The sequence below is a fragment of the Dendropsophus ebraccatus genome, chromosome 12, assembly GCF_027789765.1.
Source record: "Dendropsophus ebraccatus isolate aDenEbr1 chromosome 12, aDenEbr1.pat, whole genome shotgun sequence".
Lineage (NCBI taxonomy): Eukaryota > Metazoa > Chordata > Amphibia > Anura > Hylidae > Dendropsophus > Dendropsophus ebraccatus.
Window position 1 is genome coordinate 22,848,229 of NC_091465.1, and position 17,310 is coordinate 22,865,538.

The following is a 17,310-nucleotide window of genomic DNA, read 5'->3' on the forward strand; positions in this document are numbered from 1 at the left end:
AAAAGTGTTGGTCTAGGTCCGATAGATCCCATAGAAAATGAATGAAGTGACAATGCTCATGCGTGACCCAGCACTCCATTCTAATGGGAGACCGAGGTCCCTGTTCTCAATATCGCCCAACAGTCGGACTCCCCATAATCCTCTATCCGGTTTCCCAACTAGTGGCTCTTAAAGAAGAAGTCCGGACATTTTTAAAATTTGGCAGCGGCAGGGGAAATTTGATTACGAACTTGAGTATGAACTTACCTGTCCCCGTGCTCGCGGTGTGACCCCTGACGGAAGGCATTACCCCTTCCAGTTGTGATGACGTCATGACTTGGCCAGTCCATCAGCTGGGTCGCAGGTCCCGAGGCTAGTCCTGAGGCTCATCGCAGAGGTAATCTGTACTTGTAAACAAATTCCCCCCCTGCCGAATTGTAAAAATAGCCAGACTTCTCCTCTAAACTGTTGCAAAACTACAGCTCCTACCAAACGGAGGTTGCCTTAGATGTCGAACCCCCTGCAGTCAGATTCTTATCCCCTATTATGTGAATAAGTTATAAAAACTCTGTGGACTGGGAATACCCCTTTAAGGAGAATTATTATTATTATTATACTTTTCGAATTGAGCCTAGTGTCCCTTCACATGGGCCAATTCTCGGCAGGCTGGACACTCGCTGCCCTTAATTGTTCAGTGTACAAAAGGGCTGGAGATCAGCCGACAAACAAGAAATCTCTAATACATTGGCTGATCCCATCTTTTGTGGGGCATCAAAATCATTGGTAGGTGCCCAAACATCTTTCCATGTAAATGGGACGGTGCAAGTGACCATCATGTAGTTAACAATCCAGCGTTGGTTTGTGCGGCCCGTACACGATCGGCTAGGCCTTGTAGAGGCTACACAAAGAAGTGTTCATCTTATTATTGTGATGGCATTGCGCCTTGTAAAAGAAACCATTAGACAATGTACAGTGAGCACCAGAAGCACTGCAGGGTTAAAGCCGACATAATATTGTTCTGTCACAAAGAGTTTATAAAGAAGCAGAAAATGACTACATTATAGAATGCTCAAACCCCCTCCACGCCCCATACCTTGGCTTATGGACTGAGCAAATACATTCTTGTAGAGGCTTCTAAATGAATCACTGAGATCTTCAAAGTTATACTCGGAGAAAAGCTTCTCTCGCTCTGGGGTGTTGTACTGTGACTGCTGCGGTAATGTTGGAGTGGGTTGCTCAGGATGGCTCGATACCTAGGAGTCAATGAGAGAACACATTTTAATATGTATGATTTCTAAGGAAACCGAGTTGTAGCGTTGCAGCGACTGCAGAGGTGGAAGTGATCAACCAGAAGGATGGGACAAAATATAGGAAGCCTTCTTCTTGTCCTATTTTACTAAAACCTTGATAAAATTCAGCTGAGGATCTACACTGTAGGGACAGGTAACATCTGAATAGATTTACTGCAATTCTTAAAGGGGGGCTCCAGCAAAATAATTTTTCTTTCAAATCAACTGAAGCCAGAAAGCGCCAGAAATCTGTACTTTACTTCTATTAAAAAAATCTTAAGTCTTCCAGTACTTATCAGCCGCTGTATGTCTTGTAGGAAGTGGTGTATTCTCTCCAGTCTGGAGAGCAGGAGAGGTTTTCTAAACAATCACTTCCTGCAAAACATAAAGCAGCTGAAAAGTACTGGAAGACTGGAGATTATATTAATAGAAGTAAATTTCAAATATCTGGCACTTTCTTTCTGACACCAGCTCATGTGAAAGAAAATTTTTTATCTGGAGTAGCCTGCAGCTGACAAGATATTACATGGTGGTAAGTGAAAAGATCTCAATGGGAGAGCAGCAACTGGAGACACGGCGCTCTCTAGCTGTAGAAAAACTAGAAGAACATTCAAGTCCTATTAAAGGGGTTATCCAGCGCTACAAAAACATGGCTACTTTTCTCCCTCTCTTGTCTCCAGTTCAGGTGTGGTTTGCAATTAAGCTCCATTTATTTCAATGGAACCGAGTTTGAAACCCCACCCAATCTGGAGACAAGAGAGGGGGAAAAGTGGCCATGTTTTTGTAGCGCTGGATAACCCCTTTAAGGCACTAGATGTCCAGCGGCTCCAGAAAGAAATGTTAAATGTCAAGGTGCAATCTTTACCTAGTCCAATTCACAATTTAGTTTTACATAGGAAAAATAAGACCTCCAACCCCTCCTCCCCCACCACCTGCACATGATAAAGGAGCAGAACCAGAATGACATTAACATCTAATGTGACTTGTAATACAAGATCAGTGACATCTGTAGTGTAAACATGTCAGACACCAAAGACAGGAGCTCACAAGTGCCAAGTGAGATTTATGTATGATGTGAGCTTAGGAACACAGTACATCTCATAGAAAATGCATTCAGAGGCTGTGTTGTTGCTGGATAGACGCAAATAGGCTTATACAAATCAGCTATAACCCCCTAGGACCCCATTCATGATGGCAGGAAACTTGTGACCCACCAAGGCCTGAACAACACAAGACCTGACCCCCATCACCGGCTGTTGGATCACTAACCACTATATACCGGGAACAACCCACGTGACTGGTCGCTCTTAATAGTTGTCCTTTACCAGCGGCTTTGTGTGTATCCGATCTCATATCTGTATATCCGTGTGTGTGTGTGTGTGTGTGTGTGTGTGTGTGTGTGACAGTCACTCACCGGTGTATAGCTATGTACACTGCCAACACTGTTCAAGTTTAAGGACGCTACGCTCTGGTCAGAAAGGCTGTTGTTAAGGCTACTTCGAGGACTGTCATTGCCATCCTGACTGGTGTTGTATAAAGTTACCTAAAATGGAAAAACAAACATTTATTAGTAAATAAGATCTTCCTAACAGTCTGCAGCCATATTATATGATACCGTACATCAGGATGTCAACCCTTCTATTTTATGGTTCTGGAGAAAACTGGGTGACGACAGATCAGACAACCATCATAACCTTTACCATCATAACCTTTACCTAGGGACAAGCTTCACAGGATGGTGGGGAAAAAAAAAAACGTTTCTCTAAATCAGCCTGCTGACAGAACTACTCCCAACATGCAGAACAGCCGGAAAGCCACAGGCTACAGGCTTCTACACTAAGAGTCATGAATCTGTAATGGCATAGCTGGACCACCACCTACTCTGGTTACATGTAAAAGTTATTAAAGGAGAAGTCCAGCGGAAATTTTTATTAAAGCATTGTATTGTCCCCCAAAAGTTATACAAATCCCCAATATACACTTATTACGGGAAATGCTTATAAAGTGCTTTTTTCCTGCACTTACTACTGCATCAAGGCTTCACTTCCTGGATAACATGGTGATGTCACTTCCTGGATAACATGGTGATGTCACTTCCTGGATAACATGGTGATGTCACGACCCGACTCCCAGAGCTGTGCGGCTGTGGCTGCTGGAGAGGATGATGGCAGTGGGACACTGAGGGACACAGGGCACTGGAGGGACACTGAGCATTCCCCTGCCATCATCCTCTCCAGCAGCCACAGCCCGCACAGCTCTGGAAGTCGGGTCGTGACATCACCATGTTATCCAGGAAGTGAAGCCATGATGCAGTGGTAAGTGCAGGGAAAAAAGCACTTTATAAGAATTTTCCCGTAATAAGTGTATATTGAAGATTTGTATAACTTTCGGGGGAAAATACCATACTGCAATAAAAATTTTCGCCGGACTTCTCCTTTAACCTTTCAGAAATATAACCCAGCTAGAGTGTTGTGTACAGCGTCCCCGTCATGTTATATACCAGTGTTCCATAGCCTAGGGCACACCGTCCGCTGGAAAACTGCAATCACATACAGGTGGTCAAAGACCAAAACATGTTGGGAGTTCTGCAACAGCTGGCGAGCCACAGGTATACTAGTATAGACAGTGATATCTAACCAGTGCTTCTCCAGCTTCTGCAAAACAATAACTCCTCGTATTCACCATCTCCCCTGCTCTTTCCCTTCACACATCCATAGAGTAAGAATGGGTTCACACTGAGGAATTCTTGCGGATTTTCAGGCGAATTCCACGTCAAAATGCGCGCGGAATCCACACGGAATTCCGCCCGTAAAGAATTAACATTGTGAATGTACATTAGCTTTAATAGGCTTTCCGCTTATTTGTTCAAACAGCGGAATTTCCGCGCTGAAAATTACGCCGTGGATCCACTGTCTACCTGAAGAATTGACATGTCAATTCTTTGGGCGGATTCCACTAGAGGAGTCCTATAGGAGTCAATGGGGCTTTAATTCTGCTTGAAATTCCGCTACTATTCTGCCAGAGCTGAATAGGCGAGGAATTTCAAGCAGAAAACTTTCCTCTACAATTCCTCGAGAATTCCTCAGTGTGAACCCACCCTTAAACAGTAAAAGTCTCTATGCTTGAAGCCAACACTAGGGGGAGCTTAGTAAGGGCAGGCTTACACAGTTTTCATAGTAATGCTTTTAAAATTTTTCCTTTAGTTCTTCAAGTAGCTAACTAAATGACTACAGGGATTTTGGATTGTATCTGTGGATCAGAAAAAAATAGATCCGACCTCACAGAAAGAAATATGTTAAATCAGCCCACAATATTGGATCGATATGACTGGTCCAACTGAGATCAGTGAAGCAAACTGACCAATCAGACTTTTGGTCAGGAAGATTGATCAGCAGCAATCGAAAATCAGCAAATCGATAAACAATACAACTGGAGCATGGTGTTCGTGGTGATTGCATAAATCACATTTTTATTTCTGCAAATTATGAGAAAACTCAGCTTATCCCGGCCCAGCGACCAGAGAACAGTCTGTGGTTGTGTAGCGCTAAATCGGACACTTACTTTGTTAGTCACAGTGTTGATCGCCAGGTTTGGAGAGGCACTTCCAGAGATTATACAATCCATACCCAAGGAATCGGAATCTATACTGTATGGTGTAGAGGCCTGAAAAGAAGAGGGGAAAAAAAACATTTAGCACCAGTGAATTTCCTCATCTGTCCTCAAAAAGGACTGAAATTTAATTCGGAAATTTACGTGTTAAATAAAACGTTTTTCATTTGTAAACATATAAATCCAGACAATTACTATCCATCTCGTAATAATGATGCAGAGGGCAACAAAACATGCAGTGATGGCGTGTCATAGAGAAGTGGTGCATGCACAGCTCATACACCATTACTTTATGATCAGTGGGGGTCTGACCCCTGAGACCACCATGGATCCTGAAGAAATTGGGCAGAGGGTGCCATTCAGAGCAACACCTCACCTTACCCCCTTATACCCATACAGAAGCTAGACATACCCGCTCTCCAGATCGCGGCCTCTTCTTTGGCCGAGCCGGTAGCGCATCCTCCTTTGGATTTGTGTCTATTGCCCAATAAGAACCCTAAATGCAACAAAGTTATTGTCATTAGTTAGTGAGAATGATAGTTGATCGTAAAGGTTTATATATGTACATATACTGTATAATGCCACCTGGTGTTCAAAGTGTATAGTAATGTGCATGTCCACCCACTGAGCTCAGTGCTGGGGGACACGCATGCTCAGTCACTGTAAAGGAGCCAGGGGGTGCTACAATACTCAAAGTAGGCCCCTCGACCCTGGATTATTATTTTTATGCTAAACATGGTGTCTGTGATCTGCAGAGGGCCATGGGTGCTGACAAACCAGTTTCTAGGCTGTTTGAGTCTCATGACTGCTACACCAACACCATGGTAAGATGAACCATTGGTGGCAAATTGTCATGTTCTTCATTTGTCCATCTTGGACATTATGACCCATGCCTTGTGCCCGTGCAGGGCCTATAGGTCAGGGGTAGGGAACCTTGGCTCTCCAGCTGTTGCAAAACTACAACTCCCAGAATGCTTTGGCTGTCCAGGCATTATGGTAGTTGTAGAGCTGAAGAGCCAAGGTTCCCTACCCCTGACCTATAGGTCCTTCTCTTACAGCAAGAGAAAGACCTGTGCTATGGTGAGCAACAGGGCCATAGATGCTGTTGAAGCAGTGTCATGTACTGGAGAAAGCAACAAGAACAGACAACCCCTCCATCAGGCTACACGGACAATGATTTAGGCCACTGACACTGTTTTGTTCTGCATGCATGTAATGTACCCAGTGTGCCGGCCAGGTGATCCCCTCCATCATTAGTCATTGGCCCCCCACTATCTCATGGCAACCCTTCAATCTGAGCTAATAACTGGCAGGCTCATAATGTACTATACAAAGCAACAGGTATTCTAAACTGAGCTGCCCCTCTAATGCAACCATATACGTATATGACATCACAACGGTGGTGTAACCCCCCCCCCCCCCCCCAGGATGTGACATGTAACAGGTGAGCATTGTATACCCTGGGGACATTACCTTTCCAGGGTCATCCTTGGATCGAGGCACTTTCAGAAAGCACTTATTCAATGACAGGTTGTGTCGTATAGAATTCTGCAGAGAAAAGAAGAGAAATGTGACCAGTCAGCAGTCGGCGGTGACAAGGCAGAATTATAGGAGGATCTGTCTCGTTCTGTGCTGGGAAAGAACCTTTTACTTACACAGCATTTCATTGTATAGGGGTTCTCTCAAGGTTATAATTTATCAAGTATCCACAGGATAAGTGACAAGGATCTGATGGGAGGGGGTAGGACACCATAAAAATCATAAAATCACCTTACTTTAACCCCTTTAAAAAGGCACTACACTGCAATAGGTGTTAGTTACTACAGTTTCTATGCAACCTATCAGTTTCTATGGTAACAGACTACAAGCAAATCATATGTAGTCTGATACTGCAGTCGCAGCCATCTGTCAGTCTTCTGCTCCTGGCTAATATACCAAACGTATGTGAGTTCAACATGGGGGACAAATGGTAGAAAGCACAAGCCTGACAATGCGGGATTACACTAAATAGATTTCGTATGCCGTCTGTTACCATGGAGATTTGTAATTGCCGTAGAAGCAAAACAATAGGAACATTTTTTTTTTTTTAATGAAGATCTATTGCAAAGTTGCTTAATTTTTCATTTTACACATAATGGGCAAATAGAAAAAAAAATTGATCATTCGGAGAAAGAAAAAAAAATGCAAATCAACTGGTGACAGAAAGTTATATAGATCTGTAAATGATGACTAAAAAAATTCAAGCATTACAGTACTTATAAGCTGCTGTATGTCCTGCGGGAAGTGGTGCATTTTTTCCAGTCTCACACAGTGCTCTCTGCTGCCACCTCTGTCCATGTCAGGAACTGTCTACAGCAGGAGAGGTTTTCTATGGGGATTTGCTACTGATCTGGACAGTTCCTGACATGGACAGAGGTGGCAGCAGAGAGCACTGTGTCAGACTGGAGAGAATACACCACTTCCTGTGGGACATACAGCAGCTGATAAGTACTGGAAGACTGGAGATTTTCTTTTGTAATTTACCAATCTATATAACACTGACAACAGCTGATTTGAAAACTCTCTCTCTCTCTGGAGTACCCCTTTAAGAAATTAGGAACACCCTTTAAATGGCCACCATCATTTCCACAAACTGTACATAAATCATCTCAATTGTACAAGCAAACAAATTTGGAGATGCTTCTTGTCTCACCTCAACTTTGTTTAATGAAAATTTCTGTCCTGTGTTTACAAGACAGCTAGCAGCTGAGAGATCACATTACAAGCTGCCCATTCAAGTGTATAGAGAAGAGAGGTTAAAGATGAGAAGTGAGATGGGGCGTGAGTCCAGAGAGCAGAGGCAGAGAGACCGAGACATCAAAGAGACTACTAGCTTTAATTATTACACCTCACTCTAGGGGTTTACAGATTACACTGTTTAATACTGATGTATAATGCCCTCCACACTGCTGCTACTACTTACACTGTATGTACACAGTATATAGGAGCCCTGATTCCCAGTAACCAGACCATGTCTTGTTTCCTAGCAGATAGGGGTCACTTTCTGACACTTAGGGGCTCATGTACTCGGTCACTGTCCTAATCTGGATAGAACCTGCCCGGAGACATGTGCACTTTATTACAGCTTTTAAAATGCTCTTCTACCATCTTCTTCCTTTGCTGCTTTTATTGGATCCGTGATGGTTTTTTTCTGGCTGTAGGTCAAAACTGCAATATCCATAAACACACACCAGCAAAGCCATAAACTATACAAATATACGGATGACATCTGAGAATTACATAAAGATCCGGCCAGAAAAAGTGCAACCAAGCTCATCGGTAAGTCCGGTAGAGGAGCACACTGCGACGACCCTGCAGCTGTGGCCTCATATGTGAGGAGTTCCAATGAGTGACCAGCAGCTGTCTGGTATCTAGTGTCCAGACTCCTATCAGTGTAATACAGCCCCATGTACACCGGGTGGCAGTAGCAGAAGAACTGTGGATAGGACTGCAGCTGCTGGCTGGGATGCAGGTTCCTATCCATAGACAGATCCGTCTGCATACAATATGGATGTTATCCCCGGCCTGCAGATCTAGGCTCAGGGTGCGAATCAGGACAGTATGTTACAACAGTATATTACAGCCACGCAGGGCCCAGGCTTCACTCAGGGACAGATTTCCCAGGGACCGAGAAGCCGAGGTGATGAAATCCAACATAGGAGAATTAAGAACGGTTTCTGCAAAAGTCTGTGAGAAATGTTTATTATGAGCTCAGACGGGCGGCATAACCCCTGAAGGATGGGGAATAGAGAAGGGAATATCCCAAGATTACACCCTATCACCATCGATCATTGGATAGTACCTAGTTGGTGGGGGTCCGACCGCTGGGAACCCCCTGTACACAGCTGCGGCCTCCTGTCTGTTATACCCTGTACACAGCTGCGGCCCCTGTCTATTATACCCTGTACACAGCTGCGGATCCAGGCTATTATACCCCGTACACAGATGCTGCTCCTGTCTATTATACCCTGTACACAGCCGCGGCCTCCTGTTTATTATACCCCGTACACAGCCACGGCCTCCTGTTTATTATACCCTGTACACAGCTGCGGCCCCTGTCTATTATACCCCGTACACAGCCACGGCCTCCTGTTTATTATACCCCGTACACAGCCACGGCCTCCTGTCTATTATACCCCGTACACAGCTGCGGCCCCTGTCTATTATACCCTGTACACAGCTGCAGCCCCTGTCTATTATACCCTGTACACAGCTGCAGCCCCTGTCTATTATACCCTGTACACAGCTGCTGCTCCTGTCTATTATACCCTGTACACAGCTGCTGCTCCTGTCTATTATACCCCGTACACAGCCGCGGCCTCCTGTTTTTTATACCCCGTACACAGCTGCAGCCCCTGTCTATTATACCCTGTACACAGCTGCTGCTCCTGTCTATTATACCCTGTACACAGCTGCTGCTCCTGTCTATTATACCCTGTACACAGCTGAGGCCCCTGTCTATTATACCCCGTACACAGCCGCGGCCTCCTGTTTTTTATACCCCGTACACAGCTGCAGCCCCTGTCTATTATACCCTGTACACAGCTGCTGCTCCTGTCTATTATACCCTGTACACAGCTGCTGCTCCTGTCTATTATACCCTGTACACAGCTGAGGCCCCTGTCTATTATACCCTGTACACAGCTGAGGCCCCTGTCTATTATACCCTGTACACAGCTGCAGCCCCTGTCTATTATACCCTGTACACAGCTGCTGCTCCTGTCTATTATACCCCGTACACAGCTGCGGCCCCTGTCTATTATACCCTGTACACAGCTGCTGCTCCTGTCTATTATACCCTGTACACAGCTGCTGCTCCTGTCTATTATACCCTGTACACAGCTGAGGCCCCTGTCTATTATACCCTGTACACAGCTGAGGCCCCTGTCTATTATACCCTGTACACAGCTGAGGCCCCTGTCTATTATACCCCGTACACAGCCGCGGCCTCCTGTTTTTTATACCCCGTACACAGCTGCAGCCCCTGTCTATTATACCCTGTACACAGCTGCTGCTCCTGTCTATTATACCCTGTACACAGCTGCTGCTCCTGTCTATTATACCCTGTACACAGCTGAGGCCCCTGTCTATTATACCCTGTACACAGCTGAGGCCCCTGTCTATTATACCCTGTACACAGCTGCAGCCCCTGTCTATTATACCCTGTACACAGCTGCTGCTCCTGTCTATTATACCCCGTACACAGCTGCGGCCCCTGTCTATTATACCCTGTACACAGCTGCTGCTCCTGTCTATTATACCCTGTACACAGCTGCTGCTCCTGTCTATTATACCCTGTACACAGCCACGACCTCCTGTCTATTATACCCTGTACACAGCCACGACCTCCTGTCTATTATACCCTGTACACAGCTGCTGCTCCTGTCTATTATACCCCGTACACAGCCGCGGCCTCCTGTTTTTTATACCCCGTACACAGCTGCTGCTCCTGTCTATTATACCCCGTACACAGCTGCGGCCCCTGTCTATTATACCCTGTACACAGCTGCTGCTCCTGTCTATTATACCCTGTACACAGCTGCTGCTCCTGTCTATTATACCCTGTACACAGCCACGACCTCCTGTCTATTATACCCTGTACACAGCTGCTGCTCCTGTCTATTATACCCTGTACACAGCTGCTGCTCCTGTCTATTATACCCCGTACACAGCTGCTGCTCCTGTCTATTATACCCTGTACACAGCCACGACCTCCTGTCTATTATACCCCGTACACAGCTGCTGCTCCTGTCTATTATACCCCGTACACAGCTGCTGCTCCTGTCTATTATACCCTGTACACAGCTGCGGCCTCTTACTATTATACCCCGTATACAGCTGCGGCTTCTGTCTATTATACCCTGTACACAGCTGCGGCCCCTGTCTATTATACCCTGTATACAGCTGTGGCCCATTGTCTTGGCACACCCACACTGACTGATCATGACAGGGGCACTTTAAGGGGTCGCCCAAGGTTATAAAAAAAAAAACATTGCCCACGGGCAGTGTCTGGTATTGCAGATCTGCCTCATCCACTTTAATGCCGTAATATCAGATCCAGTCAAAACCCGTTATACTGATCTATCTGGTTTTCGTTATATCTTAGTTTAGGTCCCCTGATGAACCAGGGAATGTCTGGAAGAAATGCGTTGGGACTTCATTAGGGACAGTAAATTGGTGAGGTGTCATTTTGCTGGTCATTACTAGATTTCTTGCTTATTACGTTCATTTGGCGTCATTTTAGTGACCTATCATAGTAAGTGCTGTGTTCAGTCTGATACTATTCGACAGCAGCCACTCTCTTTGTGTATATTGTTTTGAACCTTCTCTGACCCCTTAAACATACTTGGGGGGGGGGGGGGGGGGGGGGGGGGGGATTTAAAGGTGTACCCCTTTAACGCTGTACAGCTGTGCAGCCATCGACTACTGACTTCTAAGAAGCTCATGAGATCTATTTTAACCCTTTCTTCCGCAGAATAAGTGCTGACATCCACACTAGAGCCAATTCTTGGCAGGCACATGGCTGCTGCTGAGTCACAGCACAGAAAATCATTGGATATCTGCCTCCTCCGCTCCGAGACCCTGGATCAGCCATGATATCCTGGCAACAGAGGAAAACCAAGAGCTCTGTTTGCCAAGGCACGAGTAAGTGATGATTGTATTCATCGGTGCCAGGGTCTAACTATACGGAGATTTGTGACCGGCGTGGGCAACAATCGAAACCAGAGGCGGCCGAATGGGGATGAATGGACACGACTGAACTCCATAGACAGGAGCCAGAGGTCACATTGCTGCCGCATCTATGGGATCACGTCCACCAAGCGCGACCTCATAGGCCGCATTTATTTGCACATCAGCTGCCGTGTTACGCACAATGTCTATAACCCGCTGCCATTTCCCAGGCCAAGGCTCCCATTATAAAAATCCACTTGCAGGAGCCCAGCTGTCATGACTCTATGGTTATTAAAAGAAGCGTCTCTTAAAGTAGACAGAGTCTCCGGCCGAAGCGGACAGGTGCTCCCCGCGACGGCCATGTGTTTTATGTCATATTCCCGGACTGCGTCTGCATTGTTCACATTGATCTGAGGCGCGACGGATAACGTGTAAGTGAACGCTGCCGTATTCAACCACAAGGATGAAAGTAACACAATTAAACTATAACTTTACGTATGTAAAACTGCATGCTGAACAACATGCGACGCGTTTCAAGCCCATTCACGCTCTCAGTCTAAACTAGGGGTGTCAAACCCAGGCCCCCCAGCTGTTACAAAACTACAATTGTCATCATGCTTGGACAGCCAAAGGCTTTAGCTGTTCAGGCATGATGGGAATTGTAGTTTTGCAACAGCTGGAGGGCCGCAGGTTCCCCATCCCTGACCTATAGCATCCATGCACAGACTAGCTACAGTCCCCCAAAATACCATACATATTTCATGACAACCCGCTCTCAGTCATAGCAAGGAATCAGAAAACATGGCTCCTTTCTTCCACAGTAGACCGTTCATTAAGCCCAGGGACCATATAGAGAACTCCTGTTGGGAGTCTCATGTGTATTATAACCAACATGACATCATATGGAATTAGGCTATGTTCACACTACGTAAGTTCCGTGGAAATAACAAACGTTGTTTCAACTGCCGTGATTTCCACAGAACTTACGTAGTGCACAGGCTGAAGGGATCCCGGACGGAGTGTATACACGCTCCGGACGGGATCCCTAGCTGCGCCGCGAATAGCAGTGAATTTCAGTGAAAATTCAGTGAATAGCAGCCGCAGAAAACCCTGTCAGTGCACACTATGGAGCGAGCGGCTCCATAGTGTGCGGATGCTCCCGCATAAGAACTCAGCGGGACTAAAGATTATCTGGCCGGTACTGCAATACCGGCTGGGATGATCTTTTCAGACCGGCCGTGTCACGGAACGGACGGTCACTTACAGTGTGTGAACATAGTCTTAACCAAGAGGCAGACCGTATACTTGAGGCTACTTAAAAGTGGTCTCCAAGGATTTCGTATAGACCAAGCCCAAATCTGCCATTGACCGAGATGGTTAATCTACAGTCCTAAATGGTCGCTGGTGTTTCAAACTATTTTTTCATGCAATTGTTTATGTGATGTGTAACATATCTGTAAATCACTTCATTTACTAAATGTGAGTCCATATCCCAGAATAACAGCTCTATAAAAAGTCTTAAAGGGAATTTTCACTCAACACATAACTTTTTCCATACTTGTTATTGTTTATTCAGTCTCCTTCCCTAAATTCTGAGCTGCTGCTTTCTTCTGAAGACACTATAATCTGTGTGTGAGCCTCTGTCTCCCCCCCCCCTTTCTTCTGAGACAGCTTATGTAAACATGTCTCTGACAGGCTTTATCTGCAACTTTGTAATGCTGGGAGGGGTAATCTGAGGTCAGGTTGATGATAAACCCACTGTCATTAATCCTCCCAGCATTACAAAGTTGCTACAATGTTGCAGATAAAGCCTGTCAGGGACTTGTTTACATCAGCCATCTCAGAAGGGAGGAGGGGGAAGAAGGAGAGAGAGACATAGACAGACAGAGAGACAGACAGAGAGACAGACAGAGAGACAGACAGAGAGACAGACAGAGAGACAGACAGAGAGACAGACAGAGAGACAGACAGAGAGACAGACAGACAGAGAGATAGACAGACAGACAGAAAGACAGACAGAGAGAAAGACAGATAGACAGACAGAGACAGACAGAGAGACAGACAGACAGAGGCTCACACTCAGATTATTGTGTCTTCAGAAGAAAGCAGCAGATCAGAACTGGGGGAAGGAGACTGAATAGATAAGTACGGAAAGACATGTTAGTCTCACCATAGGCAGCAACATATCAAATTTTATGTTTGAGTGGCACACCTCTTTAACCACTCTCTTTTCTGCAGTTTGCTGCCAACTGTCTGTTTCTAGTGGAAATATGTCTCTAGTAACCGCTAGATCAGGACAGATTAAGTAGGGAGGGGTGCAGGAGAGGGAGAGAGAAAGCCTAGGCAGTGTGCATGCAAACTGAAGTTTTCTCTATCCTCCAGAGCATCTTCTGACCATGAAAGGTAAATGAAGGCTTCCCAGTCACCTCAGCAGCAGCAGTTCAGTGCTTTCCCCTCCCTTGTTGTGCTGTCCATGAAAGAAAGGTCAAGGCTTTCTTCTTATCTCCGCAGTTTGAAGTATAAGGGTACTATCCGGCCGATTATCGTTCCGTGTAATAAACACAACGATCGTTGCTACGGGTTTGGACCTATAATTGTCGGGCACCGACTGCGCATTGCTACGGGTAACAGCGGTGCGCGGCCGGCGGCTGACAATTTGCAGAGTGCATATGTTACCTATCCATGGTCCAGGGCTCCTCCTGCGCTCTGCTTCTCCCCGGGTGCCCACTTAGCAGCTTTAGAGCTGTCTTGGCTGACAGGCTGCTCAGCCAATCACTGTCCGGGACCGCCGCAGCCAGTGATTGGCTGAGCAGCCTGTCAGCTAAGACAGGCAGCTCTGAAGCTGCGCCGCGCGGGAGTCGGGGAGAAGCGGAGCGCAAGAGGAGCCCTATACCATGGATAGGTAATGTATGCAGTTTAACCCTAGAATGCGTATTGGGGGCCTTTTAGGCCCCCATGCTTACTTTTTTGCTATTATCTGCAAAATTACTTAAGTTAGAATTTTGAAACTCCAGGTAATCCTCAAGTATGTCGTTTTTGGTAATATCCAGTTGTTCATATAATTTTTTTCATAGGCATTTCGGTGTAACAATGCTTTTTTTGTGAAAACCACATCTGTACGTGTTGGGGGCCTAAAAGGCCCCCATGTATATTTTATCATTTTCTCAGTAGTGTTTGTGTCTCAAGTTACTTTATTTGTACTCAGTAATGCTGGTGGGGGGGCCAGGGTGTGGATAATGCCATATGAGGATGTCATGTGATTTTGTGAGGGAGTGGTAAGGCCATGACATCATCTCAGGTCCTTCGGAATACAGTAATGAGCTGTGTATAGAGTAATGACGACAGTATACACTGTGAGCTAATTGTGAAGGACCTGAGATAAGATAAGATGTTGAGAGGAAGACTGATTCAGTTTCAGTTTCTCTGATTCTAAGAAGCCTGCAAATGGTAAAGCTATTAAGCTAAAGACATCCAGAGAATTGTACACCACCTAAAATAAAGTATAAAAGGTAAGAGCTGCTGAGGGTGAGAGGAGGGAGGGGGCACATTACCCTTACAGTGTGTCACACACAAGCAAAGAGTGGACAATCTTGATTGTGTTCATTGTTTTTTTCATAGTTTGCTAACATCTAGTCAGCAATGGCGCAGTCTTCCACCAAGCATCTGACTGACCAAGAGATTGAAGCAATTATGTTTCAAAGTGATGATGAAAGTGAACTATCTTTGTCCGATGACGAGTACCTGCCACCAGAGAATCAAACATCCTCAAGTGATTCTTCTTCTTCTGATGATGAAGAAGTGAATACAGTGGATCCTCAAGAAGTGATAAGTAGAACATCCAAAACGAATATTTTTTGGGACAGTAAACCTACATTAGTCGGATGTACTGCAATCCATAATATTGTGAGACAGGCTCAAGGAGCCGTGGGAAGTCCCAGGTACTTTTCCCCTAAAGACGTATTCTGTACTTTTTTTTCTGACAATATGGCAGAAGAGGTCCTTTTATGTTCAAACCTAGAAGGAAGACGTATTGCTTCTGCAAAAAATAAGTCCTGGAAAAATATCTCAAAAGAGGAACTTTATGCATACATTGGACTTTTACTGCTGGCAGGAAGTCAAAAATCGTATGATGTTCCTATACGAGAATTATTTCTGGACCCACTTTCTGATCCACACTATAAGGCGACAATGTCAGTGGACAGATATGAGGAAATTAGAAGACATATTCGATTTGATGATAAGCGAACACGTGCATTGAGGTTTGAAACAGACAAATTAGCCCCTATCAGTTATATTTGGAACATATTTATCAAAAATTGTACCAAACTTTACAATCCTAGTGCTAATGTTACAGTAGATGAGCAACTTGTACCGTTCAGAGGACGCTGCAAGTTCATACAATACATGCCCAGCGAGCCAGCCAAATATGAAATCAAAATCTTCTGGATGTGTGATTCGGCATGTTATTATGGCATAAATGGCGTAATCTACTGTGGCAAAGAGGTTGGTGCACCAGCACAGAAGGATCTGGGGTCTGAAATTGTCAAAACTCTTGCTGTTCCAATATTCAGTTCAGGTAGAAACATTACCATGGACAATTATTTCACCAATGTTGAACTAGGCAATTTTCTGCTTCAAAAACATATTACACTTGTTGGTACTATCAAGGCAAACCGCCGAGAAATTCCAGAAGCACTGAAACACAATCGTCAGCGAGCACTTTATGAGAGTGTCTTTGGTATCTTACAAAGCAAAGAAGGAGAAATCAGTGATTTTACTCAGTACCATGCATCACAATTGCAGTATTGACAGCAATGACAGAAAATTAAAGCCAGAAATCATCCTGTTTTACAATAAAACTAAAGGAGGTGTAGACAAAATGGATGAGATGGTGGGAGAATATTCATGCAAGAGGCAAACAAAACGATGGCCTGTAGTACTTTTTTCAAATATGCTTGATGTAGCAGCCCTGAATTCATTCATCATTTATACAGAAAATCATCCAGAATTCCATGCACGGAGGAAGGACAGGAGACGCCTATTTTTGAAGGACCTTTGTCATGAGCTTGTAATGCCTCACATGATACAGCGAAGTGACGTGAAAGGCTTGATAAAGCAAACTAAAGAAGCAATGAAACGGTGTGGCGTACAGTTTCAGATGATTCCAGGGCCAGGAGAAAGAAAAAGAAAGCGCTGTTTCATGTGTCCAAGAAACGTAGAAAGGAAAACTGAGAGATTTTGTTCAATGCAAAGAACATTCTTCCGAAAAAATAACTTGTCAAAATTGTTTGGAAGACTAATAGAATAGAAAAGAAACATAATAGAAATGTAGCTGCAGCTAGTTTGGTATAGAATTCTATGCGTTTTTTCATATGTTTGTGAGAAATTTGGAAAAAAATAATTTTTTTTGTTTTATTTGTGAAAAATTAGTAAAATTTTGTTTACTAGTCATATTTTATTTAGCAGTTTTAAAATAAACTTGTAGAAGTTTTATATAAGTGTGTTTTTCCATGTGATTCGCATGGGGGCCTAAAAGGCCCCCAACACGTTAATATGAAGATTTCTGATGTCACGCATTCTAGGGTTAAGCAAGGGCTGCAAGGACATCGGTAACGAATTCCATGCAGCCCTTGTTAAACGATTATCGGGCCGTGTAATAGGACCTGTAAACGAGCGCCGATTTAGCAGATCGGCACTCGTTTACAGTTATTATCAGACCCCC

The 17,310-nt window shown here is 44.8% G+C and overlaps 1 protein-coding gene across 2 annotated transcripts in view; it reads right to left on the bottom strand.

Annotated features, from left to right (window-relative positions):
- Positions 1 to 17,310, bottom strand: part of FOXJ3 (forkhead box J3) — a 33,626-nt gene that overhangs the window by 9,727 nt on the left and 6,589 nt on the right. For both annotated transcript variants that reach the window (XM_069947492.1, XM_069947493.1), the window contains exons 2-6: positions 6,351 to 6,425; positions 5,290 to 5,373; positions 4,830 to 4,931; positions 2,683 to 2,811; positions 1,073 to 1,232 (exon numbers count right to left, since the gene is read on the bottom strand). In XM_069947492.1, the coding sequence (XP_069803593.1) occupies positions 1,073 to 1,232; positions 2,683 to 2,811; positions 4,830 to 4,931; positions 5,290 to 5,373; positions 6,351 to 6,425 (550 nt within the window). The remainder of the gene's footprint in view (positions 1 to 1,072; positions 1,233 to 2,682; positions 2,812 to 4,829; positions 4,932 to 5,289; positions 5,374 to 6,350; positions 6,426 to 17,310) is intronic.